Raw genomic sequence first — 27,635 nt, 5'->3', positions numbered from 1 at the left:
GAAACTACACACAGGTTTTGGAGTGTATCTTTATGAGATGGTATCATTTAACAAGGATGGAGCAGTTTCTATTTGTTTGGAACTGTGCTAATCATCTTATGAGGTTTTACTCACCTGACTCTCATGGCAACCTTAGGATGTAAGTGTTCCCACTGTCTTCACATTATAGATGGAAAAAATGACGTACAAAGATTTCATGCAGCTTGCCCAGGGTATCACAACTACGAAGGGGTCAAGCTGTCATTTGAAACCAGAAATCTGGCTCCGGGGTATGTGCCCTTAACCAGCACACACACACTGTGCTGTCTTTTGATCGAGAATAGGTTTTGTAACTTTTCATATTTTCAAGAGGAGTTTGTGATCAAAAGACAGTAAATATGTCCTGGAGTAGAGGAGACATCTAGACCACAGAAATCCCACTTTCATTAGACATGCTATTGCATTAAGTGCGGGGGCTTTGCTGTAGCTAAGGAAAATCTGATGCAGTCGCCTGTGATCACGTAGATGTTAGGCATTTTTAAGGTCTGCTGATAGATGCCTTAGCTATTTCCTTAAATTAAGTGGCCATCCAGTATATCATATTGCACACTGCCTACAATAAAATGATCAAATATGGTAAGAATCAAGATTCTGACAAAGCATGTAAGTTTAATTGATCAAAGTCTGGAAAAAAGTTGAAATTTAAATAGAGACCATAGAGTAAGTAAAATATATTTACTTAAGTTGAGCCTAGAATTCCTGATGCTCAGAGAAAAAGGCAAAACATGATCAGTTACATGATTCACACTGTTTCTGAGATAACGTGTCACTTTCTCAGAGGGAATAATATATTACTTTGTTTGAAGTCAGGAATACATACTCATAAAAGTATATAATGAACGCTTTTTTCAGTAGCACCTCTCTGATAAATGTAATAGCTGCTATAATTGGCTGAATTGTGTTCCCCCCAAATTTATAGGTTAAAATTCCCTCTCCCATTACCTCAGAACATGACTGTATTTGCAAGTAGGGCCTTTGAAGAAATAAAGTGGGGCCCTAATTCAGCATAGCGGTGTCATAATAAGAAAAGGAAGAGACACAAGGGATGCACATGCACAGAGGAAAGGCTGCTTAAGGATATGGGGAGAAGGCTCAGTCTGCAAGCCAAGAGGAGAGGTTTCATCAGAAACCAACCCTGTGGTACTTTGATCTTGGACTTGCAGCCTCTAGAAGTGTGAGAACATAGATTTCTGTTGTTTAATCCACCCGGTCTGTGGTATTGTGTTATGACAGCCCAGACTGATCCATACAAGCAGTTTCCTTAAGATACTTTACCGTAGTCTGTACTTCAGCATCCTTCTGGCGCTTTCCATATTTTTCATGGCTGTTGAGGAAGCAGCGCAAGTTAGTCAAGGACCCCTGGTGAAATTCTGAGAATGTCCCAGAAATGTAGTTCAAGCACAGGGTCTTCCCTGGGACAGCTTTATTTAGAGATGAGATCTAGACTGTTCAGGGTAATGGGTGATACATGTGTGTGTGTTTGTGCTTTTGATAAATTGTATTACTACAGAGAGCACTTAAACTTCATAGTAAGGCAAGAAATAAAATACTGCTTCTGTATTGCGAATTAAGGGTTAAAATACATTATTGGGCAAAAGACTTGCCCTTTGATGAAAATGGAAAGGCCCGACCAAGGGGTGGGTCCCTCTAGCTCCTGATCACCCTGGCTCCATGGCTCCAAACCAGGGGGAAACCTGCTCAGGAGCAAGAATTTTTGTTGAAAGAGTATGGCTCAAATCTGACATATGAAAAAGTAATGAATGGCATAATGTTAAAGTTGCACACAACAGGTTTGTACAGAATATTTTCAAAGCAAGCGTCACCAGAATCACTATGACCAAAGAAAATCTCATTAGTGTAGACATATAAATGCAAATTTATAAAACAATTAAACTTAATGGTGGTTAAATATATAAAATGACTCACCATAAAAGTTTCACTGTAATTTATGAATAATATTATAAATAATTGCATTTTTTCATACCTATTATAACATATGTCACCAGGATTGTAATTAGCTGTTGAATTAGTTGTGTCCTCACTACTCAGTTACATCTTCGAGAGCATGAGTCTCATTTAATTTAATTTTATTTTCTATCAGTGATGTTCAATACATGTTTTTCAAATGGTTGAATTAATTAAAAAAACAAATGAAAAATTAACACATAACTAAAATGTGTATAGCAATAAGATTCTTAAACTTTTCATATATCATTTAATAATAATTTAAAACTATTTCTGTACACTTTTTTTTCTATAACATGAAATTTGATGCTACCCAAGTTTCAAAAAAATCACATTTTGGAAGATGATTCAAAGATGAGAAAATGCTCTCAGTATAGTGTTAAGTACAGAATACAAAATTATTCATAGATGATAACACATATACACACCTAAACACAGAAATAAAAGCAAATAAACCAAAATATTAGCTGTGGTTTTACCTGGGGAAGAAATTTGTTCTGAAATCCTCCTTTACAGTCAGGTTTATTGAAAAAAAAAGTCTTCATTTTTAGTGCATAGTTCTATGAGTTTTGATGAAGACACAGAGTTCTATGAATTTTTTGGTTGGATGTGTAACCACCACAATCAAGATAAAGAACACTTCCATTATCCTCCAGAGCTGCTAAATGTTCCACTGTAGTCATTCCTCCTGACTCCCAAAACACAGCCCCCACCATTCACTGATTCCTTTTCTTACAGCTTTATCTTTGCCCCTAAACATTATATTCTGAAACCTTAAAATACGTAGTTTTGAGCCTTCTTTCATTTAGCATAATGCTTTTGATATACATCTATGTTGTTATGTGTATCAGTATTCATTCTTTTCTAGTTTTGGAGTATATGGAAAAATCTCTGTACCCTCCTCTTCATTTTGTTGTGAAAACAAATCTGCTTTAAGAAATTAAATTATTTTTTAAAAGTCTAGAAGGGGAAATGCTGAGTTGCATGGTAAGCGTATATTTAATTTTAAAAGAGACCATCCATCTTTTTTCTAAAGTGATTTTGCCATGCATTCCAACTGGCGATATGTGTGTGTTCAGGTCGTTTTGTCTCCTCCTCGTCATCACGTAGTGTTTCCAGGTCTTTGTTGTGATTTTAGCCATAATAATAAGTATGCAATGGTATCTTGTTTTGGTTTTAATTTGTTATATCCCTGACTACTGATATTGAGCACTTTTTCATGTGCTTATCTGACATTAGATGTCATATTTCGGTCAAGTGTTCAAATTTTTGCTCATTTAAAGAATTAGGTTTTCTTATTGTCCAGCCTTTATATATTACATATCAGATATGTGTTCTTTAAATATTTTATTCTAGTCCATAGCTTTGCTGGAAGAGGTCATCACAAGGATGTGACCATTGGATAATCCAGCAACTGGACTTGGACAATCAAAGGCTTCTCACCCCACCCTCTGGCCTTGGAATGTGAGTTTTGTTTGCCTTCCCCAAGATAGAAGCTGCCCTAAGGATGCGCCCTTGAGAGAGTAATGAGTTGTTGGGAACATCTGGGTGGTATAAGCGACTAACCCTGGTTAAGGCCTCTTTGTAAACTTTTAGGATTCTGGCTGCAAGTGCAGTGATCTACTTGTCTTGCTGCTGCCCAAGACAAGTCTCATAAGTCATTTCCCTTATTAAACCTGCTACCTACCAATTTGGAGTGGTCTGCCTCTTTCTTCAGACTCTTCCTTGCCCTCTTTGTACAGGACCAACAGGCTTGTCTTTTCATTTTATTACCAGTTTCACTTGAAAAGCAAAAGAATTTAATTTTAATGAAGTCCAATTTATCAATTTTTTAACTTTTTGTGATAATGCTCTTTGTGTTTAATTTTTGTTTCCTAATCCAAAGTGACAAACATTTTTTCTCCTTTTTCCTAGAAATTTTATATCTTTGGATTTTGAATTTAGGTCTATGATCCATTATAACTTTATTTTGGTGTATATAGTGCAAAGTTCATTTTCTTACATATGAATATCCAGTTGTTCCAGTACATTTTGCTTAAGAGATGACTATTCACCATTGAATTGCCTTTGCACCTTTGTTTAAATCATTTGACCAGAAGTGTGTGGACTTTTCTGATCTCTGTATTTTATTTTAGTGATCTATATGCCTGTCCTTTTGCTCATACTGCACAGTCTTAATTACCATAGTTTTCTAGTCAGTTTTGAAATCAGTTAGTATTATGGACTGAGGGTACCCCACTCCCCTAAATTCATAGCTTAAAGTTATAACCTCCAATGTGCCTGTACTAGGAGATAGAGTCTTTAAGGAGGTACTTGAGAGTAAATGAGGTCATAAAGGTGGAGCTATAATCCAATATGACTGGTGTCCTTATGAGAAGAAAAAGAGACATAAAGAGATGTATTTGCCCAAAGAAAGGGCTATGGAAGGATACAGTGAGAAGTGGTCATTTACAAGTCAAGGGAAACCTCAGGAAAAACAAAACCTGTTGGCACCTTGCTCTTGGACTTCTAGCCTCCAGAACTGTAAGAAAATACATTTCTTCTGTTGCAGTTATTCAGTCTGTGGTATTTTGTGATGGCTGCTTGAGCCAAGACAGGTTTTTGTACCAAGATGTGGGGTGCTTCTGTAATAATTACTTAAAATTGTGGAAGCAGCTTTGGGCTTGAGTAATGGATAAACAATGGAAGGGTTTTGAGGCTGGGAGAGGTTTTTGTTAGAAAAAGTCTAGATTACCTGGAAGGGTCTGTTAGTTAGGAATACAGACATTGAAAGTGATTCTGGTGTGGTCTCTTGCAGAAATGAGGAACATGTTGAAAATCAGAGGAAAGGTGATCCTTGTTATAAAATGACGAAGAACTTAGCTAAATTATGGATAAGAGTCAGAGAGAGAGCTTGTATCTGAAGCTCCTGTGGGTTCTATACTTTCACACTATTTGGCCCTTATAAATTTGTTAAAAATTTTAGGTAAGTTCCTAAAATTTAACAACAAGTTTCATTGTTATTTACTTCCATGATGCCTTATATCTTGCAGTCTTTTGCTCTGCTACATGAGCTAGTGCTCACATCCTGTTGTTCTTTTATTAGATTTCAGGCTACTTAGCAGCTGGGTCTTCAGCTATCTGAAGGGTTGAGAAAAGTTCTCTCCATTAGACTATAATCTCCAAGAGGGAAAGGCTAGAGGCCTGGAGCATGGAAGGTGTTCAATATTTGTTACATAAACAAAGGAGCAAATGGATGAATGAATGACACTTTTGCTTGAGCATTCCCACGTAAAATTCACTACTTCCTTATTGAATGTTAGTTAGCTTTTGGGAAGCCTGTTAGAAACTTCTCTGGGCATTTCTCCTCAAATAGATTTGATGCTGATCTCTGGAACCATAATCATGGCGGAGAGAGGTTTCATCCAGCCCCTACTGAGGAAATTATAGTCTGACTACAGTGTATCAAAGTACCTGGTAGAAACAGTAAAAAATTCAATCAACAGGTTAATTTGAATAACTGATGCCAGATAGCCAGCTGGTTTGATTTTTACCCCTCACTGAATTGATTTAATTGACAGTGTGTTTTCATTCTGCGTAGCTGTCTCTATGCCTGGTGATGTACAAGATTACCATTCACAGTAAGCAAATGATCTCCCTTGAGAACAGGAGTTTGACTGCTCTCTTACTCTGATTAGAATTTCTACCTTTGTCTCTTTATATGCCACGACTTTAATGATTTTGCTCTTGTTGGTGTACGCTAAAATTTCATCAGTTTAAACACACGTTGAATACAGAATATCTTGTTTCTAAATTTTAACACATATGTATGTTTTAAAATGAACTTCAGTAACTCTAGGTATTGCAAAAATTTATAAGTAGACAGCAATAAGTTGTAAAGAATTAATTATTTTAGTTTCTGATGGCTTTGTAATACTTGATACAATCAACTGTTCATATCTATAGAATCATACTGTGTGATAAAAGTATTTTTCTCAATGTTTCTTTTCTGTTATATTTTCACTCTTTTTTGTTCTTTCTTTTGGTTATAACTAATATTTGAGAATAATTTCACTAACATAACTTCACAAGAAGTTATTATAACAATAGACCAATAGACTAAGGTCATTTTATTCATCCTCTGTTGAAGCTTTTGAATAGTATTTAGTGCTACTGATTTATAAGCGTGTGGTGTTTTAAAATAACATGGAATTCTATTTGTTTCATATCATGGATAAGTATAAGGCAGTATAGCAGGGACTGAAAATTCTGCAAATTGACATGTTTATGGGTCTAGTTAATATAAATGAAGGCAGCCAGCTAGATGTGGCAAACAGGAGAATGCTCACCTTTTTAAATGGAGCTACTATTATTAGGTTCCAGCAAAAATACAGGATGCAGAGACCTTCAGGCTTTCTGCTTCTGGTCCCTTTACTCACTGTCAGCTGAAAATAATGGATCTTAAATTAAAAAAAAAATCTTCATATCTTAACATCAGATAGATCAACGTACAAATCCTGGCTTTGTCACTTAAAGCATTTATCTCAAAGACCATCACACCCTAAACATTCAATAAATAATAGCTGGGAGTAGTAAAATGAACATAATAGCTGTTAATGTAAAACTAGAAAAAACTTGTAATTTGGATTGAGCTCCAGCTTCTGCATTGCTCAAGTTTTCTTGAAACAAAATGTCTAACTGTATACTCTGACCTGAGTGTAGGCATATATGTGTTTATATATATATATAGAAAATAAAACAAGAGAAGAGTAAGTAGAATTTCTGGATAGATATAGATTGAAACTGAGCAAAAGCAGAAAGAAGAATGTCTTCTGCTGATTCTGTAAACTTCCTCCCTCAGGAATGATATGCCTCACTCATACTACCCATGGAACTGCATTTGTTATTTGCTCATGTTTGAGTCCCTCAGGAGTCTTCCTGAGTGACTGAGACTAATCTGATGAGTGAAGGTCCTAATGGCATGTAATTGCTTAATGTCTTATCTCTTCCAGATAACTTTTGCATTTTAACAGAGGCCTCCCCTTCCTTAACCTAGTGGAGTGTGTAATAAGGTTAGAATGACCAGACATAGGGCGTTGCACCTGAAAAGGCATGAAGTCAATGTTTATGGATAGATTTGAGAGTTTTAGGTACTGGCAAGTCCAGGGCTGAAACATTTTTGAAAAAGAAGACATTTCACTACCTTTGAAATCTAGATATGAGAAGGGTTTATTAGTTAGAACACTATTTTAGGTTGTATTTATTATATCAAATTCATTAATAATTGGACTTATTAGAAAATGTTTATAACCAGTTGTGTTGAAATAACGTAGGCAGATCATTTCAAGACCGAAAGAGAGGAGGATTAATGACCCAATCTCTCTTTTTGAAGCATCATTTTATGCTGGATATCCTGTGCTTTCTCTAACCATTCAGTTAAATCTTGTAACAAACATCTCATTAGCTTTAACAAGTAGTATTTTGGCATTATTTTTCACTGCGTGTCCTCTACCTCCTACAGAATCCCCCAAGAATTTTTGGAGTTTTTGGTAAGGTCTAAGATAGCTGTGAAGCTGTGTCAGCATTTTCCCCAGTGTCCTGCATCCCACTGGGAATCATTTCCTCCACTGTACCCTCAGCAGCTTCATTGGGTACCACAGTCACCTCCATGCCCTATCACTGACTCACCTGGGCACAGTGGCTGACAGGCACCACTCTTTTGCTTACGAGTTGTGGTTTCAGAGGTTCTGCAGTATTACCATGCTCTTTGAAGTCCTTGGACCCCCCCCCCCCCCAGTGATGGGTTACATTCTCAGCAAGCATAGGTAGATCAGTTTCTCCTCTCTTTGCTCTTTTGTACCTTGAAGTTTTATAAAGCTTTAGATTAATTTTAGACCCTCTTCTCCTTGTGTCCTTGTAAGCATACATTGAGGAGTAAACTCAAGCGTTGCATCATGTCTTCTTCAGACTAAAAATCCTTTGGGTCTGTTTTGACCACCTCTGTGTACCTGATTTTTCTTCCTTTAAGAAGTGTGTTCTTTCTTTAGGAGACCATATGTCATAAACAGCCCCCTGGAGCTACTCTGTTGACTGTCATGTACAACCACATCCTGGCAGGACATAACTTGCCATCCAATTGGGCTGTTGTATATCTTCAATTGTGATTTTTCTTGGGACCAGAATTGGGTCTCTGTTCTTAGATTTTCTAATTTGTCCTCGTTTAAGCATGGAGAACTTGTGAGAGAGTGGCTCTAAAAAAGAAACTTCTTTCCTCCATTTATCAAGATCTGTAGGAATGTTTTCCCACTCTTTGCTGCAAAATTTCAGATAGACAAATGACCAGCAAAATAAAACCATCTGCCTAAAATGTATGCAGCCCAAGACCAGGCATGAAACTGCAATGTGGAAGATAAAAGACCCAAAGGAGTCATTTTAATTTTTTCCATCCATGAATCAAAATAACATCTGAAAGCCATCTAAGATCTTATATCCTAACTGGTAAAACAAAATGAGACTGGACAAACCTCACTACTGTTTGTGTGATCAAGTATTGATTGCCTACATAACAGCCATTTTATCTTCATCCCTGTATCAGAATCTCCATCTTTCTCAGTAGTAATAAGATCAGCCCCAAGGAATAAATTGCTTTCAGTTAATTGTGCCTACTCTATCCCTTTTGTCAATGATTGGCCTAAGGATAGACATATGACCCAGTCTGACTAAGGACATAAAAGGGAAATATATGGGTTTTCTAGAGGAGTTTCTTTCCTTCCTTATCAAAGAGGGAAAGTGTGTGAAGAAGACCCATTCTCACTACTCTGATAGCATTCATGCTTTCTGTACTTAGAAGTGGAAATTTGAGAATCAAGTGTTTACGGCTACAGCAGCTGTTTGGGATTATGTGGAATAGGCCTAGGGTAGCAGAGACCATCAGACCCTGGGCTCATACTCTTGGAGCTGCTGAACAAACTCCTAAACTGCCACCCCCTCCTCCCCTAAACTTCATTTTAAATAAACAGAAAATTTCCATATGGATTAAGCCATGGGTTGGCAAATAACCACCTGCAAACCAAATCCAGTCCACCACCTATTTTTGTAAATAAAGTTTTATTAGAACATAGTTACCACATTCATTTACTTATTGTCTAGGGCTCCTTTCACTATGATAGCAAAGTTATGTAGTTGTGACAGCGACCATCTGCATGGCAAGGCTTAAGATACTGACTCTCTGCTCCTTTACATAAAAAGTGTGCCAATCCCTACGTTAAACCAGCATTAGTAGAATTTTCTATTACTGTTATATCAATGGATCTGAAGTGATAACATCTACATTTGTTAGATGAACGACCACATTTTACACCTTATATACCTGTTAAACCTTGACAAATTATCTTCTAAATGAACATCAGATTTTACAAAGGAAAGATAAAGTATTTTGGAGCTTATGTCTATGTTTTATTTAATTCATCCATAACTTCAGCCAATATTTTGCCCTGAGATGAAATCATCGCCTTAATTGTGGCCTAGTAGAATTTAAAATAATTTGACTTTTTCTTTCCAAATGAGATGTTTAATGGAAATGCTTTAAGGGCCTAAGCTACTGAGTGAAGCACTATTGCTATAGCTTTTTCAAATTGACATTTATGCAGACTATGTAAATTGTTCACAGAGCCATTAAATGGCATCCTATGGCCACTCATTTATCCTTCTTCAATCGAGTAACAAAAGAACTAATCAAGATCAAGTCCAAGTCCCAGTTTCAAAAAAAAAAAAAGCCTTTTTAGCAGATTGCCCCGAAGCTCAAATAAGTCAGATTGGTGCACATTCTCTTAAAAGGACTTAATGCTAGTTTCTATACCTATGAACTAAAGAGTTGTAAAGTAGAATGAGCTTGCAATGTTTCTTGGGGGCTTTCTTTCATATGGAGATAATGAATTAAGACTTAACATGTCCCTCTTGTTTCCTAATATATATGACAAGAAATATACATTTAAGATTAATAAAATGTCTTAGACTACAGAATGGGGAGTGACTTTTCCTTTCTTATAATTGTAGAAGGCTAGACACCTCCCTCCATACACAGCCTTCCTCTGCTAATCTTACTCTCACTCTTTATGATTAAAGTGTATTGAAAGACTTCTTTCATGATTCAAGAAGATTGTTTTTTAATATTTATTCTAATATGAAAGAAGGATATGCTCATTCATCACCAGAAATGTTGTTAAAACAGCACTTCTTATCAACCATTGATGATGAATGGGAAGATCTTTCCTTAGTACAGGAGGGAATATTGCACAAATCTTCTTGAGTCTTGACACAAATCTCTCTTAATAAAATTCAGCTCATCAGTTTGCAGAATAAGAATATGTCTTAAGTCATAAAGGGTATAGTGACAATGGAAGATGTTTCAGAGAAGATCTTTTATTTTTATTTATTTATTTATTTTTACCATGCTTGGACTTATAAGTAGATCTACTCTGTTTTTAACAGAGAAAAATTTAGGCCAATAAAATTTGTTTTGAGTGGACAGCCTGTCATCTCCTCATATAGTCTCTGATGTATATTAGCTATCAACTGAATGTGTGATTAGTTCTAGATATTGGCAGAAGTTGCAACAGAAAAAAAACCAACAAAAAACATTATTTTAGGAGCTAGAGTAAACATGTATTTAATGAGAGATAGTGCTGTGTTCACTGACATTACTACATTGTGCGGTCCGTCATTAGTTACTGAGCACTTGCTATATGTCGGGCTCTGATAGACCCAGATGTACAGCTGTGCATGAAGCAATGCTCCTGCTGTCATGAAACTAACATTTAAATTGTCCCGGGGTCTTTCGTTTGTCATTTGAGAATCTAGCCAATAAACAGAGTCATATTTTCAAGCAACCAATAGTTCTTTATAGGTTGGCAACATAGGCTTTTTTAAAATTGAATGTTTTATTTCTTTATCATCAGGAAAAAATGATGAGGGAAAAATCTGAATCAGGTAAGATAGTCTGAGTAATTTCACTGGCTACTAGGTCATCCTAAAATAAGGATCTGAAAAACTGATCTTGAGCCTCGGAAGCATTAGTACCTCAAGAATCAGTTCTGTGTCAGAATCTTTGAACATATCAGGAGGTCAGTTCTGCATCGTTCATTCCGTTGATCTCCCATTGCTATCACTTTATAGGTCAGGTGTGCAGCTGGTAGACAAGCATTGCAAAGTTAAGTCAATACATGATGCAAATGGAATGAGAGCAGTCATCATAACTGAGCCACACACCCTCCAGGGGCACCAAGGCTGGTCTCAGGGAAACTGTGTGTCAATTCGGTGGTCTCTCCAGACTTCAGGGTCATGGTCTGAAAAACACACGCTTTTTTTCTTCCAGCTAAGCAAAAATGCTTGACAGTATGGAAGGCTGACTATCTGAATGTTGTTGAACTTGCTGAGGAAGTTTAGGCAGATCTAAATGTCTGCAGAGTCAACCGAAGAAAGCCTTTGAGTCACCTAAGGTCAGCGTGGGATCTTCCTCTTAGAGGTCCATTGTGTCCTGCCTGTGTCTTCTCTTCCTATAGTGCCATTTGGCTGGATGTGGATGTTGCCTAACTCTCCCCAGATGCAGCATTTTTTTCTGAAAACCTACCCTTGTAACAAGGAAATAATATAGGCTTAAAATAAAGATTTTAATGAAAATTTTAGTGTGGGAAGAGTCCAACTGGATATATTATCAAATATCTTCCCATGAAGTATACAATCTCTGTAATGGAAAGGAAGGGAAAAAAACCCTTGATTATACATTGAATATAAATAATGGAATGAATAATTATAAAAAGGTATGAAATTTGCATTGTCATGATTTGCTTTTAAAACCATTAGTATATTTATGAGATTTCTGTTTATGTGAATAGGTTATATATAGCTTGTGTTGTGTTAATAAATGAAAGTTATCCTAGACTCACATGGTAGCATATAAAAATGTGTAAAGTAATATTAATCAGAATGTAATGTTTAGCAGTAGTTTACTACTTAAAATTTAAATAGATATAGTAGTTAAATAATCCAGGTATAAATATTGGTCCATAAATCATAGTTAACTCTGGGTTTCTCAAACCTAGCACTTTTGACGTTTTGGGCCACATAATCCTTTGTTGTGAGGGGCTATCCAGGGGACTGTAAGGTGTTCAGCAGCATCCCTGGCCTCTACCAACTGGATGCCAGTAGAACTGCCCCAGGGTGACAACTAAAAATGTCTCCAGATATTGCCAGATATCCTCAGGGGGCAAGTATTACCCTTGGTTGAGAACAACTGAGTTAACGAAATTCTTTTTATCCTGTATTAGTATTCATATGTTACTGTAGCAAGCATGAACGAGAGGAGGGGTTGTGAATGGGGTGAAGTGATTAATCAGCTCTTCATATTTGTTCAAAATAACTGTTACCTGAAGTATGTTAGCAATTTCAAGAATGAGAGCACAAAAATCTCTAGCCTAATATTAAAGCTAACATAAGCATAATTAAATCTTATTTCTATTATTGGTAAGGCACTTTAGGTTCTTGTAGGCTTTGGACACATTAGTAGTAATATGATCATCATGCTGTAGATTTGCAGGGATGTAATAAATATAACTGCAGAATTGTTTTCCCTAAAATAAAGATAGTTTCACTGTCTCCCGCACTGATTAGAAGATGTATAGACTATTGTAGGGTTCTGGAAAATCAATCCAATTTATTACACTTTTGGCAAGTACAGAGGGATTTCAGGGGAGGAACACTAACTTAAATTCTTTAAAATATGCCTAAAAATCATATTGGAGAGGGAGGTGGACCATGGGATAGTTATTTAGATAAAAATAGACTGAAAGTTAGAATATAATCATTTCTGTCTTGAAACTTTCATGTAGAAGAATGAGTTTACCTATAATGTTTTTATCCAGAAATCAGACCTTTTGATAGGTGGTGTTTCTATGATGAGGACAAGTATATTTCACTCAGTCTGGCTGACTCTATACTTCAGGTCTCAGATTTAATGTCATTTAAAAAAAATGTTCTCTGTTGGCACCAATGAAATGCTCCACTATTATCCATTGCCTTTTACTTCATAGGGCTTATAGTGTAGAATTAAATATTTATTTGCTTGCTTTTTTTTTTTTTAACATTTGTTGATCCATTTGACTGTAAGTCCTAAGAAGACAGCTATCCTGTCTCATTTGGGCACTATTGCAACATTAGCAAGTAGCTTAGGGTCTGGCATTTAGTATGGGTTCATTAAATATGTGTTCAGTTAGTAAATGAGCAACATGAGTAATGTCTTTAAAACAAGTTCTTTAATAATAAAATAATATGCTTGGCACAGGGTGCTTTCACAGTCATTATGACCATTTTCATCAAATTATAGGAGTGAAATAAAGTTGTGTGTTGGAGCTGGCTTGTGCTGGCTCATGACAGCCAATTGTGTGAATCTCTTCCAAACTTCAAAACCAGTGATGTCAGGAAGTTAGCTTGAAATTGGTTATAGTGGGGGTATTTACAACACAGAAATTAGCAAACACTATAAATCAGGGATTTTTTTTTTTTTCTGGAGAGCTGATGTGGAGGATATTGCTGGACCAGTAAGACAGTTGGGAAGAGGCTTCTAGTTGCTCTGTGTACTCTGAGTCCCTGGTTCTACAAAAGTGGCAGTGCTGGAATTCAGCTTCAGAAAATGGAGGATTGAGTTGTTTTGGAACAATTCTCCTCCTGAGTACAATAAGAAATACTGGACATATTATTTAAAGAGATATGCTTTGAAGGCAAGAGAATGCTATCAAGGTAGTGAGAATTTATGGGGATGAACCTCTAGAAATCAAGGAAGTTATGGGTCTTTCAAGGTGTTTTAATGTTTTATTTATTTTCTTGGGATGTGGTTACAAAGGTGAGTCATTTTGTGATAATTTATTGAGTTATACATTAACATTTATGCATTTTCAGCTATAAATGTTACTCCTCAGTAAAATATTTTATTTTTAATAATGGCAGCCCCATAGACTGGTTTACTTCTCACTTGACTTTGCTACATATAGTCCTTTGACAGACAAACATGTTTTATTAGTTCAACTTTAGTTATTGGATTAATCTAATCAAATCTATGGACCTGATTAAAATGGTTAATGAAGGTAGCCATGGCCTTAGGGTTAATATTATATCTTTTCTAATTGATTAAGCATTTTATAGGCATAAAATATCATGATAATTAGAGAGATATATAAGATAGATTGCTATTCCTTGTAGTGATATGAAATTATTTAGTAATTTCAATTAATAACACACACAAAAAATACTAATTTTTAGGGAAAAGGGCATTTGTTATTGAAAGGTGCTTATCCATTCTTACAGAAATTCTGGGTAATTTAGGCTAATCCTAGAGCAAAATTTACAAAACTAAATATTTGTGAATTCAGTGTTGATTCTGAGCAAGGAGATGTTTAATTGCTTCTCAGGAGGTATCCCAGTTTCTGAGATGTGAGTACTGATCAGCAAAATCAGGCTATGCAAATTTGTGCACTTACCACTGGTAGCATTCCAGCTGCCATTTCTTGAAAATTATTACATGTTCTTGTAACACTGGCACATATAGGCATCTTTATTCAAAGAACTGTGTACTAGAAGATACTTTCCTTTAAAGAGTTTTTTCTCTGTGTCTTTTCATTCTAGTTTTTGTATTGTCAGGGCTGGGGACTCAATAGGTTGACAGTTAAAAACAGCAGCAATATGATACGCAAGTCAAATGTTTGTTCTTTCAAGTAATGTTAAATAAACTACTCCTCTTCCATAAAAATGGCATTTTTGTGGGGTGGTGAGATGCACACTAATCTTATTTTAACAGAGAGCAGCAGTCATTGCTTCAGAATTTAAAACTTCTTTACTGTTTGTACCAAAGGACAGTTGTTGAGCACTTCTCAGCAGATTGAACTCTGTTCACACCTCCACACACAAAATCATAATCAAGACATCCCTCCAAAGCAACTTCAGTGACGTGGCAGCCACAGACTCTCCTTGCTTACCAAAGGGAAGTCCTTTCTAGGTCACAAGCAGAGGAGACAGGCATTTATTAGGTTGTGCTTTCAGATAATCTTCCTTCTGCCTGAAAATCCCATTAAAGAGTACAGTAGTCTTTTCAACCTCATGACTAGGGCAAAGGCACACCTGTCTGCAAAGGAGCATGTTTTCAAGATGTCTATTCGCTTGATTTTATGAGAAATGACTACTGTAGGGAAGGCAAGCATTCTTCACAGAGGGAAGAAAGCACTTTGAACTTTTTAAGCAACAGCCTCCTTCAAGCCATCTAGCATTGCTGACAATTATTTCCTGTTTGCCAGATTACTACAATCATAGTTTATGATATTTTGAAAGCATAAAGCTAGGATTGGAACCTTTGAGGCGGAAACGTCAGCCTCCATCAGCAGGGTGAATGCTATAATTTACCTCATTTTTCACAGAGGTGGTTTTTGAAGCTGGTTCCAGAGAAAGCTTGGACACTGTTAATAGATCTGGCTAACACAATCGAGGCTTCTCCTCTAAAGCTCACACTCACGTTTTAAAGATCTATAATGTTTTGTTTTGCTTAAATACAAATCCAGCATCATCTCTATCTAGAGAAATTTATAACAAGTTATGAAAGTTATTCTAATGAGAAAATGCTGGGGTCTAACCTACAGACCAGTATTTTTGCAAACATATTTTTCACTGTGGTTTGGTGGATTAATCCAGACACAGATTTGTGTCCTTGTCCCTCACTCACTGGCCCCTTCTGAGAAGCGAATGCTCATGTCTCAGGCTACCATGATTAAATGAGATCGTGTTTACAAAATGCCATGCAGTAGGTGCGCAATAAATGTCATCTGTTGCTTCTGGTAGCTGTCATGATTACATTAAGCTATAAAAAGTTATCAACAATACATTGTTGGCGTTGGAATGAGTATGACCCAGACACCTGGAGTTAGATAGTCGGGACTCCAAAGTTAGGGAGATCCACTCCTGAGGTTTTTGTAAAATTTTACAAGAAATCAAAAGTAAAATATTCGCTAGATATTTCAGTGAAAATATGGCCTTCATTGCAGTAGAGAAGCAGCTGAAAGATTTAAATACAGAAGAGGCAAGAGAGAGCCATGCACTCTGGGATTTGTATCAGCAGTTCTGGGCAGGGTTCTTGGCTCTCTTGCTCAGTTGCTGAGAGATCTTTGGCAAAACACATAAACATTTCTGAGCCTCCTTTACCTTACTTCTTAAAAGGAGATGAGGACATCTTCTCTGGTCTTCTCACAGGGGTGTCTATAAAAATAAAATTGGATATTATGTATCTGTAAAGACATCATCATGTTAAGTTTGTGAGCTGCAACACTGTTCACACCTTTCCTCCCCTTTCCCTGCACTGCAGAGGTCTCTTCTCAACACAAGTCCACCCTCAAGAGGACAAATTTCTTGTATTGACTGTCTTTTCTGCTTCCCCATCTTCCCACCAGTTTCCAGGTTTGAGGAAGCACAGCTTTGAGAGGAGAATTTCCAGGTGGGGAAATACAGAACCAAGTCTATACTAGTAAGTTCTGCCTTGCATTGATCACTGTGGTCATTAGTTCCCCACAGGAACCCCTCTTCCCCCCTTTTAAATAGATAGTCCCCGAATCAACTGAGATCCATTTGTTGGCTTCCCTTGGCATAGCTGGAAAAGAATGCCATTTTCAAAAGCAACTTTAATAAGCATATTTCAAGACAGAAATGAAATCATTAAAAAATGCCAGTAAAACCAGACCTTTTTTTTTTTTTAATGTATAACACTATAGGGCTGATTGACCTTGTCTCCATATACTGGAAAATGCCAAGGAAAGATCCTTAAGAGAAGCTGTGTACCCTTTTAGATCACAGTGTAACAACTACTTTATAATAACACATCTATTTATTTATAAAGTAAGAATTACCCATGGGCAGTAAGAGAGGGTAGTCTTCTATACTCACAAACCTGCTCCTCGTTAAAGTTCCTGCTCATTTCATTCCTCTTACACTTGTCAGAAGTCTGGCCCAGCTTCGCTGGCTCCATTTCCTTACTATCCTTTGGTCTCTAGCCGTTTGACATCTATTTTCTGTTACCAGCAGTTCACTGATTCCAGTTTCCTTTGGGCTACCTCTGAGCTACAACTACAAAGTCTAACAGCTTCTTCTCAGTCCTTATGCCTCCTGATCTGTCCTTTCGCCAGAATTCTTGGCTGTTAGCGGAAACTTTACTATAAGGAGATTGAACAAGGGAAAAGTAGCATTTACTAACGTGGTTCTAGGGAAGTGTGCAAATTGAAATAAAGTGGTAGAAAGTCAGTCTTGGGAGAGTGGGAAGGAGGATAGCAATGAAGCCTTCTGAGATTTGAACTCTCTCAGGACTCTCTCCTCCCATGTCTGTTTACTTTCTCTCTTAATATCCTGCTGTGGACCAGAGCATCCAAACTGGAGGAGACAAAACCATTAGTTCTAAGTTCCAGTTCTCAGATTTCCACAGCTTTGTCAGCCGTAAGGACAATTCTTCCTCATCTTTTCCTCCCAGTGACACAGGAAGGACTCTAATTGATTGGACTTTGGTCCCAAGTTTGAGTCTCAGTAATTGTGGTCGCCAGCTGAAGTACCATGTCCAATCCCGCCTGGGGTTCTAGAACTCCTGTGTTACAGGGGAGAGTAGTTGTGGTACTAGAACTGATGACTCCAGTTGGAATCACAATTAATGCTGAAAATACAAGTTTTTCTTCACATTAATTGATAGAAACAAGGGAGGAAATGCTCTAGTGCTGTTGCTGAAGACTGGGACACAGGCAAGTCAAAATAACTTATGATCTGATGAATAGATACATTGTTGGAAATCTCTACTTTCTTGTTTCTATGAGACCACAGATCTCCTGGTTATTCTTCTGCCTCTCCAGTGTTCCTTCTGGGTAACTTTCCTCTAAATGTAGGAATTCTTTAATGTTCTTTTCTTGAGCCAGTTCTCTTCTCTCTTAAATAGTTCTCTCTTGGTATTAATAAAATTTTTGTAGCTAAGCAATCCCCCTAGCTAGATGGCCCTCAAATATATATCTCTGATTATTGTTTTTCTACTAAATCTCATAGACTCATATTTGGACTATACCCTTAACAGTTCTATTGGATATATTCAAAATCAAATTTATTATCTTTCCACTCTTTTACATTTATCTTTTGCATGTTTTGCTCTGAATAACAGGCGGGAATAGACAATTGCTAAGAAGTGTAAAATTTTGATCCATATTCTCAGAGGCAGGAATGTGAGGAGGCAACCATTGCTGCTGTACAGAGGTTACTAGAATTTGAGGAACTAACAAAATGAGGCTAAAAGCTTTGGTCCAGAGCTGAAATTTTATAGCATTTAATCAAGGTAATGAGACACAAAACTTAAGGAAACATTGTAATTCGTTCTCTTTTCTGGTAGAGTTTGGGTTTTTCAGGCTGCCTTTGTATGTACCCTCTCATGCCCTACAATAGTTTTAGGCACCACATAACACCCAACTCGTAGCATTCATATTGTCCTGGTCATCTTGGATCAAAGCATCCTCCCCCTCTTACCTTCTCCATAGAATTAGCTGTCATATTTAACTCTGCAATACCTAGTTCCTATTTTTTTCTTAAGAAAAATCCTGTTGCTACTCCGTAAGTTCAAACCCTCTTTATGCTCCTAAACTTCTGTTAATAGCTTCTGAATCAGGTTCCTTTATCTACTCTCTGCCTGCTTCAGTACAACCAACCTACTGATGCCAGAGCAATCTGTTTAAACTGCAGCCCTAATCATGTTACTTCTTTTGATTAGAGAGAAGGAACTGGGGTAGGGAGATAAAGGGAGGTGTAAAGTTGATGGGTGATCAGATGTAGACTTTTTCAAATACAGTCTTTGGAGATAAAGCCAAATAATGTTGAGAATTTTGAGTCGATGTGAATATATGTGTGGATGGAAAGTAAAATGTTTGGCTAATGGAACATCTAAAATGATGTTATCATGGACCCATGTATACTGTGAAACACCATGCAGTTCTTCATCTTGAGAATATTGGTAAAAATGTATTTCTTTCTTGTTACACTAATCTAATTTAATTAATACAGTTGCTCAAAGCAGAAGAAAGTGGCGATTAAGAGCACAGATTCTTAAGTCAGATGACCACTTTGGAATCCTGGATCTCTAACCTAACAGGTGTGCAATTTTGTCAAATTATTTTTAACATCTTTGAGTCTCAGTGACCTTTGCTGTAAAATGAGGATTGTTGAGTGGATTTATTTATTGAATAGTTAATATTAGATTATTGTGTCGATTTATTGTGTGGTTTATTGTGTGGATAATATTAGATAATCTATATTCAACATGTATAACAGTGCTTACAACGTAATAGTAATAATAACTGATGTTAAGTGATTGCTGTGTGTTAGGAGCTATTCTAAGCACTATCTATAAGTAGTGCTTAAAATGCTATTTAATCCTGAGAAGGTGGAATTTTACATAACATCCCATTATTATTTCTTTTTTCACACATGAGGAAAATGAGGTGCAGGGATGTTAGATACTTTGTCCAAAGTCATACAATGAATATGTGACAAGATTAGAATTCAAAGTAGCAGCCACACTCAGGGCCTTTGATTTTTCACTCTAGGCTATACTTACCTTTCTGCTAATGGTAACCATCGTATACTTTTCCTACCCCAAGGTTACAGTTATTTTGCATCTTCAGAATCAAGTGAGACTGGATGTGGGAATCAGCAACTCACATTTTCATAAATCTTCAAGTTTCCTGTTGTCTGAAGAGTAAAATCCATAGTACTTGTTTAACGAAAGGTTTTTTGGTAATACGGTTTCAACTCACCTTTTCAGCTTTATTTATTTTTTTTTAACAATAATCATAAAATATGCTAGATAAGTCTCAACTATTTCTAGTTCAACACACACACTTTTTTTTTTTTCCAATTTCTTAATTTTGTACCTTGGCTCTGCTAGGAATGCCCCTCACTCCCAATACCTCTTCCTATGAAAATCCTTCACCTGGTTATGGCCCTGCTAAAATGCCACTCTTCACGAAGAATTCCTCAAACTTTTATTCTGTTTACCAATAGTAATGTTTTTCAATGTTTAATGCCAATGATTTTATTTATAAAAGAATCAAGATTTCACATTTACCCCAGAGTCATTTTTCTAGAGTTAACATGTTTTGAAACATCACTGAAAAATCTTATGTTTTCTTAATTGTTTTTACAGCAAGGTGGACCAAAGCAAGATGGTGATCTGTAGAGAAATAGTTGTCTCTAAAACATCTGTTCCCTTCTTAGAAAGGGTATTAGACTTAACACCTCAATTTTGAAGTGTGTTGGAAAGAATCCTAACACAGAGTTTAGAAGAATTGGCCAGCTGACTAATGGGATAGTAATATGGGGGAAATTAGAGGATTTCCCTTTTAGAAGATTGTGTAGAGTATACTTTGAATTCATCCTGAGAGAACTATACTTGAAGAGTTAATTAGGGTAAATGCTTCGGCAGTGGTTGGGGCCCACCACTTAGGAAAAGATTCAAACATTTCTGGCAAAAAGAGATTCCCTTGTGGAGCCCTATTTAGCTTTGGGCTATTGATCAGATGTTTTAGTGTGGCTGCAGGTATTGGACTACAGATGGGGAGATCCTGCAGTCTCAAAAATGCATAGACATCATCTTTGGAACTTTGTGAATTAGTTCCTGATAGAGATGGAGGCTCTGAATTGATCTTACTGAAACTACACTGTTGACAATAATCTCAGCCATTGCCATTCAGGTAATACTCAGAGTTTCCCATTGATATCTGCTGGTACTAAGTTTTACTTGTGACAGGATGAGTTGCTTATAAAAAGATATCATTAAAAATATTATTAATTATTGTTATACAGAGGTTTTCACAGAAGATATTTAATTGTTCCCTCTTGGACAAAGACAGCTCATCCTGAGCTGGGGAAGTCTGTATTGTGAAAATATTCAACTTTGGGAGGAGCATGAGTGGAGATTTGAAGAAGGGATTCCTATAGCACCCGCCAGAACAGCTGAATCAGCCTTGCTGACCAATGGAATGACAGGAGTTACAACTGCTTCTGCTCTCCTCTGTCACCCCCATATGATTGTCACTTGCTAGATTTTTTTTTTCATGTTTATTTTGCTCTTGGACAGATAGAGCTAAATAAACTCCTTTCCTTGATTGTATGGCTATAGAGATACTGTAAATAATCTTGGTACATGGTTAGAATAGAAGAAAATGAAGAACAGTGTTATTTGTTATATAGACTTCAGAAAGGTGCCTGTTGAATGGGATGAAAAACAGAAAAAATAGCTTTCCTTCTTATTTCTCATGATAAATAATCTACTTCTAGAATAATCTGTTGCTCCAACATGCCCATCTAAGTCCTGACTCAGGCTTCTGCTCTGTTGTTCTCTTTTTCCTGAGATGCTTTTTCCTGGCTCAGAGCACAGATGATTCTTTCTCATCGTTCAAGTCTCAGCTCAAATGTCACCTCCCACCAAAGACTCATGTGATCACTTTATCTAAAATAGTAATTCTAACAACTGGCTAGTTACTATTCATCACACTGCCCTGCTATTTTCCTTTATTATATTTATTGGTGCTTTTAGTTATCTTGTTATTGATTTGTGTTTTCCTCTAGAATTAAGTCCTCTGTGAACAGGTTCCTTTCCCTTTTATTTATCACTGTATTCCTTCCAGCTGGAACTGTGCCTGGCACAGAATACACCAACGGCATCCTCTGTATATATCAGTTGGAGGAATGAAAAAAATAAAGGCAGTGTTTTCAACTAAAACTATGATGAACATAATCTCTGGAATTACTAATACATCAGCTATCGGCCATATGTAGCTATTTTAAATTCTATTTAAAATGAATTAAACAAACAAAATTCTAAATTTAGTTCCTCAGTTGCATTAGCCACATCTCAAGTGTTCAATGGTCACAAAATAGCTAGTGATTACTGTATTAAGCACAGAGAAATAGAACACATCATCTTTGCTGAAAGTTCCATTGGCATCACTCTATTCTAGAGAATGAAGTGGTTAAACCATAATAAAAGAATAGATGTTAAAGGAAGATAATTTCTAACCTAGACAGGTTATATAATTTGAGGAGTAAATGAAAAGCCTTGAGATTTTCTTTTTTAGAGCTCTTTAAAATAAGATGAATTCTCAGCTCCAGAGTGGGTTTTTCAGCCATACAGCCTGAAGGTGGCTCTTTGGACTTTTAACCTCTAAGGTCCTTCCTGGATCTACACATAATTATTCTTGTGGTCATAATTAAACTTGAATTGTGCCAGCCAAATGCTAAATTTTTCACTGAATCCACAGAAGACATGGTCTTTGATTGCAAGGAATTTTCCAAGACTCTTTTCAAAACGTATTTAAGAATAGATCACATTTTGCAAGGGCTTTAATGAAAAGATTCATGATGATTGATGACTCTGGGAAAATGTGAGTGACAGAGCCCCAGATTTCAAAGCCTTTCCTTGTCCTGTTTAATTTACAAATTAGAAGAAATTGACTTGTCCTATTTAATTTACAAAACTTCAGAAACTCTCCAGTTTAAACCACTAACAATCGTAGCCATGTTTTATTAGATCTTTACCTAAGGGCTTGCCAGAATTTTCCTAACAGATTAGTGTATCTTCTAGCTCATTCCCAGATTGCATTAAGGCTGCCTTTCTTGTTATGGCAACCAGTCAGAGCTCTTTGGAATAGACCCCAAGACAATATTTTAAAGAAGTGTTTTACTGAGTCTGAATACAAACGTATCCGTGGGGCTTGTCTGGTTTCAGTTCCAAGTCAAGCGACAAGAGAGGACATTGCTTGTCTGAGAAAATTCAATCATGGCTCAGAGAACTCTTCTGTTCTCTATACAGGGAGCATACTGAGAAGGGACCAAGAGGGACAGCAGAAGGATGGAAAAGTCTTGTTTTTGAAAAACCATCTTTGGCCTACCTTTGCAGAATAGCGAATCTGCATGTGGCTCCTACCTGGAGATAGGCAGCTTATTTGATATTCAGAGGAATGAAATAGCATCAGAAAAAGCTTTCGTGAGCTGTTTTCATCTTTGCTGGCTTGCAATGTCATCACGTATTTTGGGCAAATAGAGTTTGCATTATTTCAGTTGACAGGACTTCATGAATTTTAATATCCTGACTTCATATTCATGTTGGTGTTGATGCATCCTTGCACCTTTTTTTCTCCTTCGTTTTTAGTAAAAAGCTGGATTTGTGCCCAAAGTATGGAACATTGTCACTCTGTAAAGTATTTGAAACAATTAATGCAAGTTAAGTGAAAAATTGTATGAGTTTGTGAAATTTGTTTCAAAAAATCCATAGGCTATAGTGTAGGTTTCCTTTAAACAAGTGAAATGGAAGACACATTTTATCATTTTGCTCCTGAGCTCTTGGATTTGTTTATATTTGGACTCCTTCACAGAATCTTTCAATACCTTTCAGTCTTGGGTTTAGACAACCTGGGAGTTAGTTTGTCATGTCACTGCTAGAGAGTATTAAAACTTTGCATGCTTGCAGAAAAACTGATAATGCATTTAAAAAATTATGTTCACATATAAAAAGATGAATACAAAACCATACGGCTACTCCTTGGTTATCTATTGTCCAAGAGACCTGAGTTTGACACTTTGGAATGATGTTTTCCCATGAATAACTGTGGTTCTCCTAATTAATGTATTCAGAATTGGTATGTGGTCACCGCATCTTCAGTTACCCAAAAAGCAAATTATAATTTGAGGGACAGAGAAAATAGCACAAAAGGGATAAGTTAGGCTGATAGAAAAAAATACACAAATTTACAACTGCATGAAAAAAGCAGTTCAGTCAGCACATTTGTTTCCCCATCCTGCAGCATATTACCGTAGGGAAGACAAGATTTGTTTCTTGAATAGGCAACACCAGAACAAATTTCTATTCTTGCTACATAATAGATGTTATTTAGAGACACAGAAGTACATAAATAGCTGAAAACTTGCAGTTCTAGATACAGTAATTCGGAGCACTTGATCACAGGTGTGTCATTTCTCAGCTTGGTATTAAGTTACATTGTTGTCATATCAAATCCAAGCCCATCTAGGAAATTGAGACAGAACTTTTATGAGCTTTCATTGAATACAGCTATTTTTCGGTTTCCTGTGGATTGCAGTGCCTTGAAGGTTAGCTCACCAACTCAGTATTGTTTCCTTACAATGTATTGTCTAGAGTTAACAGTGAGAATATAAGGAATACTGTGGCTTTCTGAATTTTTGGTTTAGAAAGAATAAGAATTTCTGATTCAGAAGGCAAGAGAATTAAGTTCAAATATTTTACCTTGTATTAGAGAGCATATAAACTCAAACCCTGACTTCCCTTCAGAAAAATTGTATTGGCATATAGATTTCCTTAGTTTTATTAAACATAATATTTTCAGCAATGAGTCTAAACGTTTTCACCCAGTGCGCCCTCCCAGATGATCACCTCAAATTTATCATCTTAACCCAAACATAAAGAAAAAACTTGTAAGATCTTTCAAAGCCCGTGGATCAAATATTTATTTTTGAAAGAAGGAAAGCTGAAGCATCATCTTGCCTTTAATCAATTATTTCAGAAATGAGAAAAGCTTTTACCTGAGACCATGGTTCCATATAACAGTATGAGTCTATAAAAAGAGAAGGATAATTAACGATGGGTAAGGCCACGGCGCTACACAATGGAATAATAAGTGTAGTCATTGAACTTTAAAGCTGAGTGGGGCTTTAAAGATCTTCGTTCACTTAAGGGTAAGCTTGTGAGGGGAGGCTACGACTGTCTTACTTGTTGCACCCCCCCCCCCGCCCGGTGCCAACAGCTGGCACAGTGTTGGAATGAAATAGGAGGTTAACAAACATTTGCGGAATAAATAAATGAACCCAGGGAGGGGGATGGCTTTTCCAAGTTAAAACAGTAAGTTTTTGTGGTCCAACCAAGAATCTTATCTAAGCCCTGTGTAGTCTCCTGACTTCTGATCTGATGCTTTTTCCTGACTCTGGTACTTTTTTGGATTTTTATAAGCAAACTCTTAGCAACCTGACCCCAGTTAAATCAAGCAGTGATCATTATAAGCAACTTCATTTTCAGTAGGGTAAATGTTTTCCCAGAAAAGATGAAAACTTGCTGCAATGTCTAACTTTCTTGAGAAAACTTACAGGAAAATGAAAAATCACCATTTCAGGTCCATTCATACAGGTCTAAGCTCCAGAGTGACCCATTGGTATCAGTTTGGCTAGTACTTTCCCAGTTTCAGTACTGGAAGTCTCACGTCCCAGGAATGTCCTCTAGTCCAGGACAAATCAGGATGGTTGATCATCCTACTCTGATTTTCAGGAGGCATAATAGATCTGGGGAATGGTTTCTGAGCATATAAGAAACCCATAGTGGTACATATTTTCTTAAAATACCACTATAATTTGGTACTTTGGGGGAAATAACATCACTTATGTGTTTAAAAATAAACACAGGATGTGAAAGAAACATTGAAGATCAACCTTAAAATTTCTGGGGTTCTCTGTTGTGTAAAAATTACTTGAGTATTAAAATATGAGGAAGTCTGATACCTTCGTTGTAAAAAAGATATAAAGACAAAAATATAGAGTAAAATGTTACTTTCATTTTTAATTTAAAAATGACTGGTTTTGATTCTGTGTATTAATAATTGTTTTCTTTCACAAAAGCTCCATCATATCATAGGAATACATCCATTCCACTATTTCATTTAAATGACAAGCCACTTTATTACTGGCCACCTTAAAGCGAAGAAATAGGACACATTTAATAATAATAAAAAAAAATCTTGCATTTTCTCTTGTATGTCCCTATTAGGTCATCCACACAGAAACTTCTCTGTGGCAACTGGTAAAACCTTTTTATCCAGATATAGAACACACTGGACTGAGCATCTTTAAAAGGATGTAGAGGTTATTTCCAGTTCAGCCCAATTGATTTTCAATATGAATTTGTTCAGATAGTCTCTCATCTTTTTTTTTTTGCATATTTAAGCCCAATCCATGTGAACATCCTTTTGCAATGATGTAAAGATTTTCAAGAACCTGCGCCTCCAGTATTTAAAGTTACTTACAGTAGAATAATTTATACTTGGTCTCAGTTTTGTTTCTTATTTATTTATTTTTTTAAGGGGAAGGTGGGGGACTTGGCATATTCTTTTGGTTATTCTATGAGCATATTTTCTAAGCCATAGTAAATGTTTGCAACCCTTAAAAAAAATCAGTGATTTTTCATTGTTTGCCCTCCATGACTAATTCTTGCTAAGAGCCTGTTTCAGAGATGCTGCCTCTTGAATTTTAAGTTCTAATTGGGTATCCCAGTCCATGCTTATAACTTTCAGTTCCCTCTCCCTTTCTGTTACAATAGAGAGCAATTAAGAATTAGTCAGAATCAATTATGATTTGTGGTTTCTCTCCTAGGTCACTGTAAAGAAAGAAAGATATGAATCCTGTGAGGCTTCAATCTCTGTGAATCATGAAGGGCAGGGAACGGGTTCCAGGGATTCCTTGCAGGGCTGCCAGCATGTTGGTGTATCAAACATAAGCCTGATGGTGAAGCAGGAAACAAACCTGAATAAGTTAAACTGTCCAAGTGAAAGAAAACAAGAATTAATTAAAATGTTTTGGGGAGGCACAAAAATAATACATTATCATTATTGGACATTTAAAAACTACAAGAGAATATTAAGAATATAAAATTATCATTTTATCACCCTCAAACTATTGATATTTTAAAAGATCTTTATATAGTAAAAAAAAGGAACATGAGTCATTTAGTTTTCTTTCTTTTTTATGTTACTTTTGTATTTCCACAGTTTTTAGCATTATTTTGAATAGGTATATAATGTTCCATTTTGTGGGTTGCCCATAATAACCTTGAGTTACTTTGATGGAAAATTTGGAGATGAGAACCATTTCTGGAATTTAAATATCTGTCTTACCAAATATATGTTGATTTTTTCCTTTGAATTATATGCTCCTCATCTGCATGGGGTTCACAGTACACAAGTAGTGGGCACTGAGCTGTCCAGTACCATTTAGTTCACAGGATTCTGGTGGAAGCATTTATTGAGGAGTGTGACAACTCTCTAGAAAAGGGCTCCAGTAACCTGCCAAAAGTCATGAGGGACATGGGAGAGCCATACTCTTAAAACAACAGCTTCTGTTTCTAAAGCTTTTGCTCATTGCACTATGCCACATTGTAACTTGAAGAATAAATACAGAAGCTCAAAGCATATACAGGGGTAAGAAAAAAATAATGAGACATGCATAATTGTGGGACTATTGACTTGGTGTTTGGTAAGAGAATTCCATATTTTTATCATAATCCTGCTGCTGCCCGCCCCAGAAATGGAGAATTCGGTTGCAGAATCCATTAAGAGAAACACAAGCCCTTGACACAACCTGTCCTATATGCCAGATTTCAAGTTTCCCTCCTCACTACCAGATTGGCTAGATGTGCTGGCTACTGGAAAAATAAAGTAGTGGCTCCATCAATAGAGGGCTTGTTTTAGAGAGTATTTTTAAGAAAGATTAACCTTATGTTAATTTTCCCTGTCATTTCCCCCACAGACACT

The 27,635-nt window shown here is 36.5% G+C and overlaps 1 protein-coding gene across 14 annotated transcripts in view; it reads left to right on the top strand.

Moving 5' to 3' along the window:
• The window catches only part of LOC116281540 (uncharacterized), a 204,592-nt gene extending 177,775 nt beyond the window's left edge, over positions 1 to 26,817 (top strand). For 8 of the 14 annotated variants that reach the window (XR_004191007.2, XR_012074945.1, XR_012074948.1 and 5 more), the window contains 3 exons: positions 16,467 to 16,540; positions 19,093 to 19,180; positions 26,479 to 26,817. Coding sequence is in view for 3 of the 14 variants with exons in the window: in XM_072965776.1 (XP_072821877.1) it covers positions 16,467 to 16,540; positions 19,093 to 19,138 (120 nt within the window). In the remaining 11 variants the exon portion in view is untranslated. Of the gene's footprint in view, positions 1 to 3,360; positions 3,445 to 11,356; positions 11,416 to 16,381; positions 16,395 to 16,466; positions 16,541 to 19,092; positions 19,181 to 26,478 lie in introns of those variants that run through there. The other 6 variants (XR_012074942.1, XR_012074944.1, XM_072965775.1 and 3 more) reach the window with 5 other exon arrangements.
• Positions 26,818 to 27,635: the final 818 nt, after the last annotated feature.

This window comes from Vicugna pacos, chromosome 8, assembly GCF_048564905.1.
Source record: "Vicugna pacos chromosome 8, VicPac4, whole genome shotgun sequence".
Taxonomy (NCBI): Eukaryota; Metazoa; Chordata; class Mammalia; order Artiodactyla; family Camelidae; genus Vicugna; species Vicugna pacos.
The sequence above is the reverse complement of the archived record's forward strand: the minus strand, read 5'-3'. Positions and strand labels throughout refer to the sequence as shown.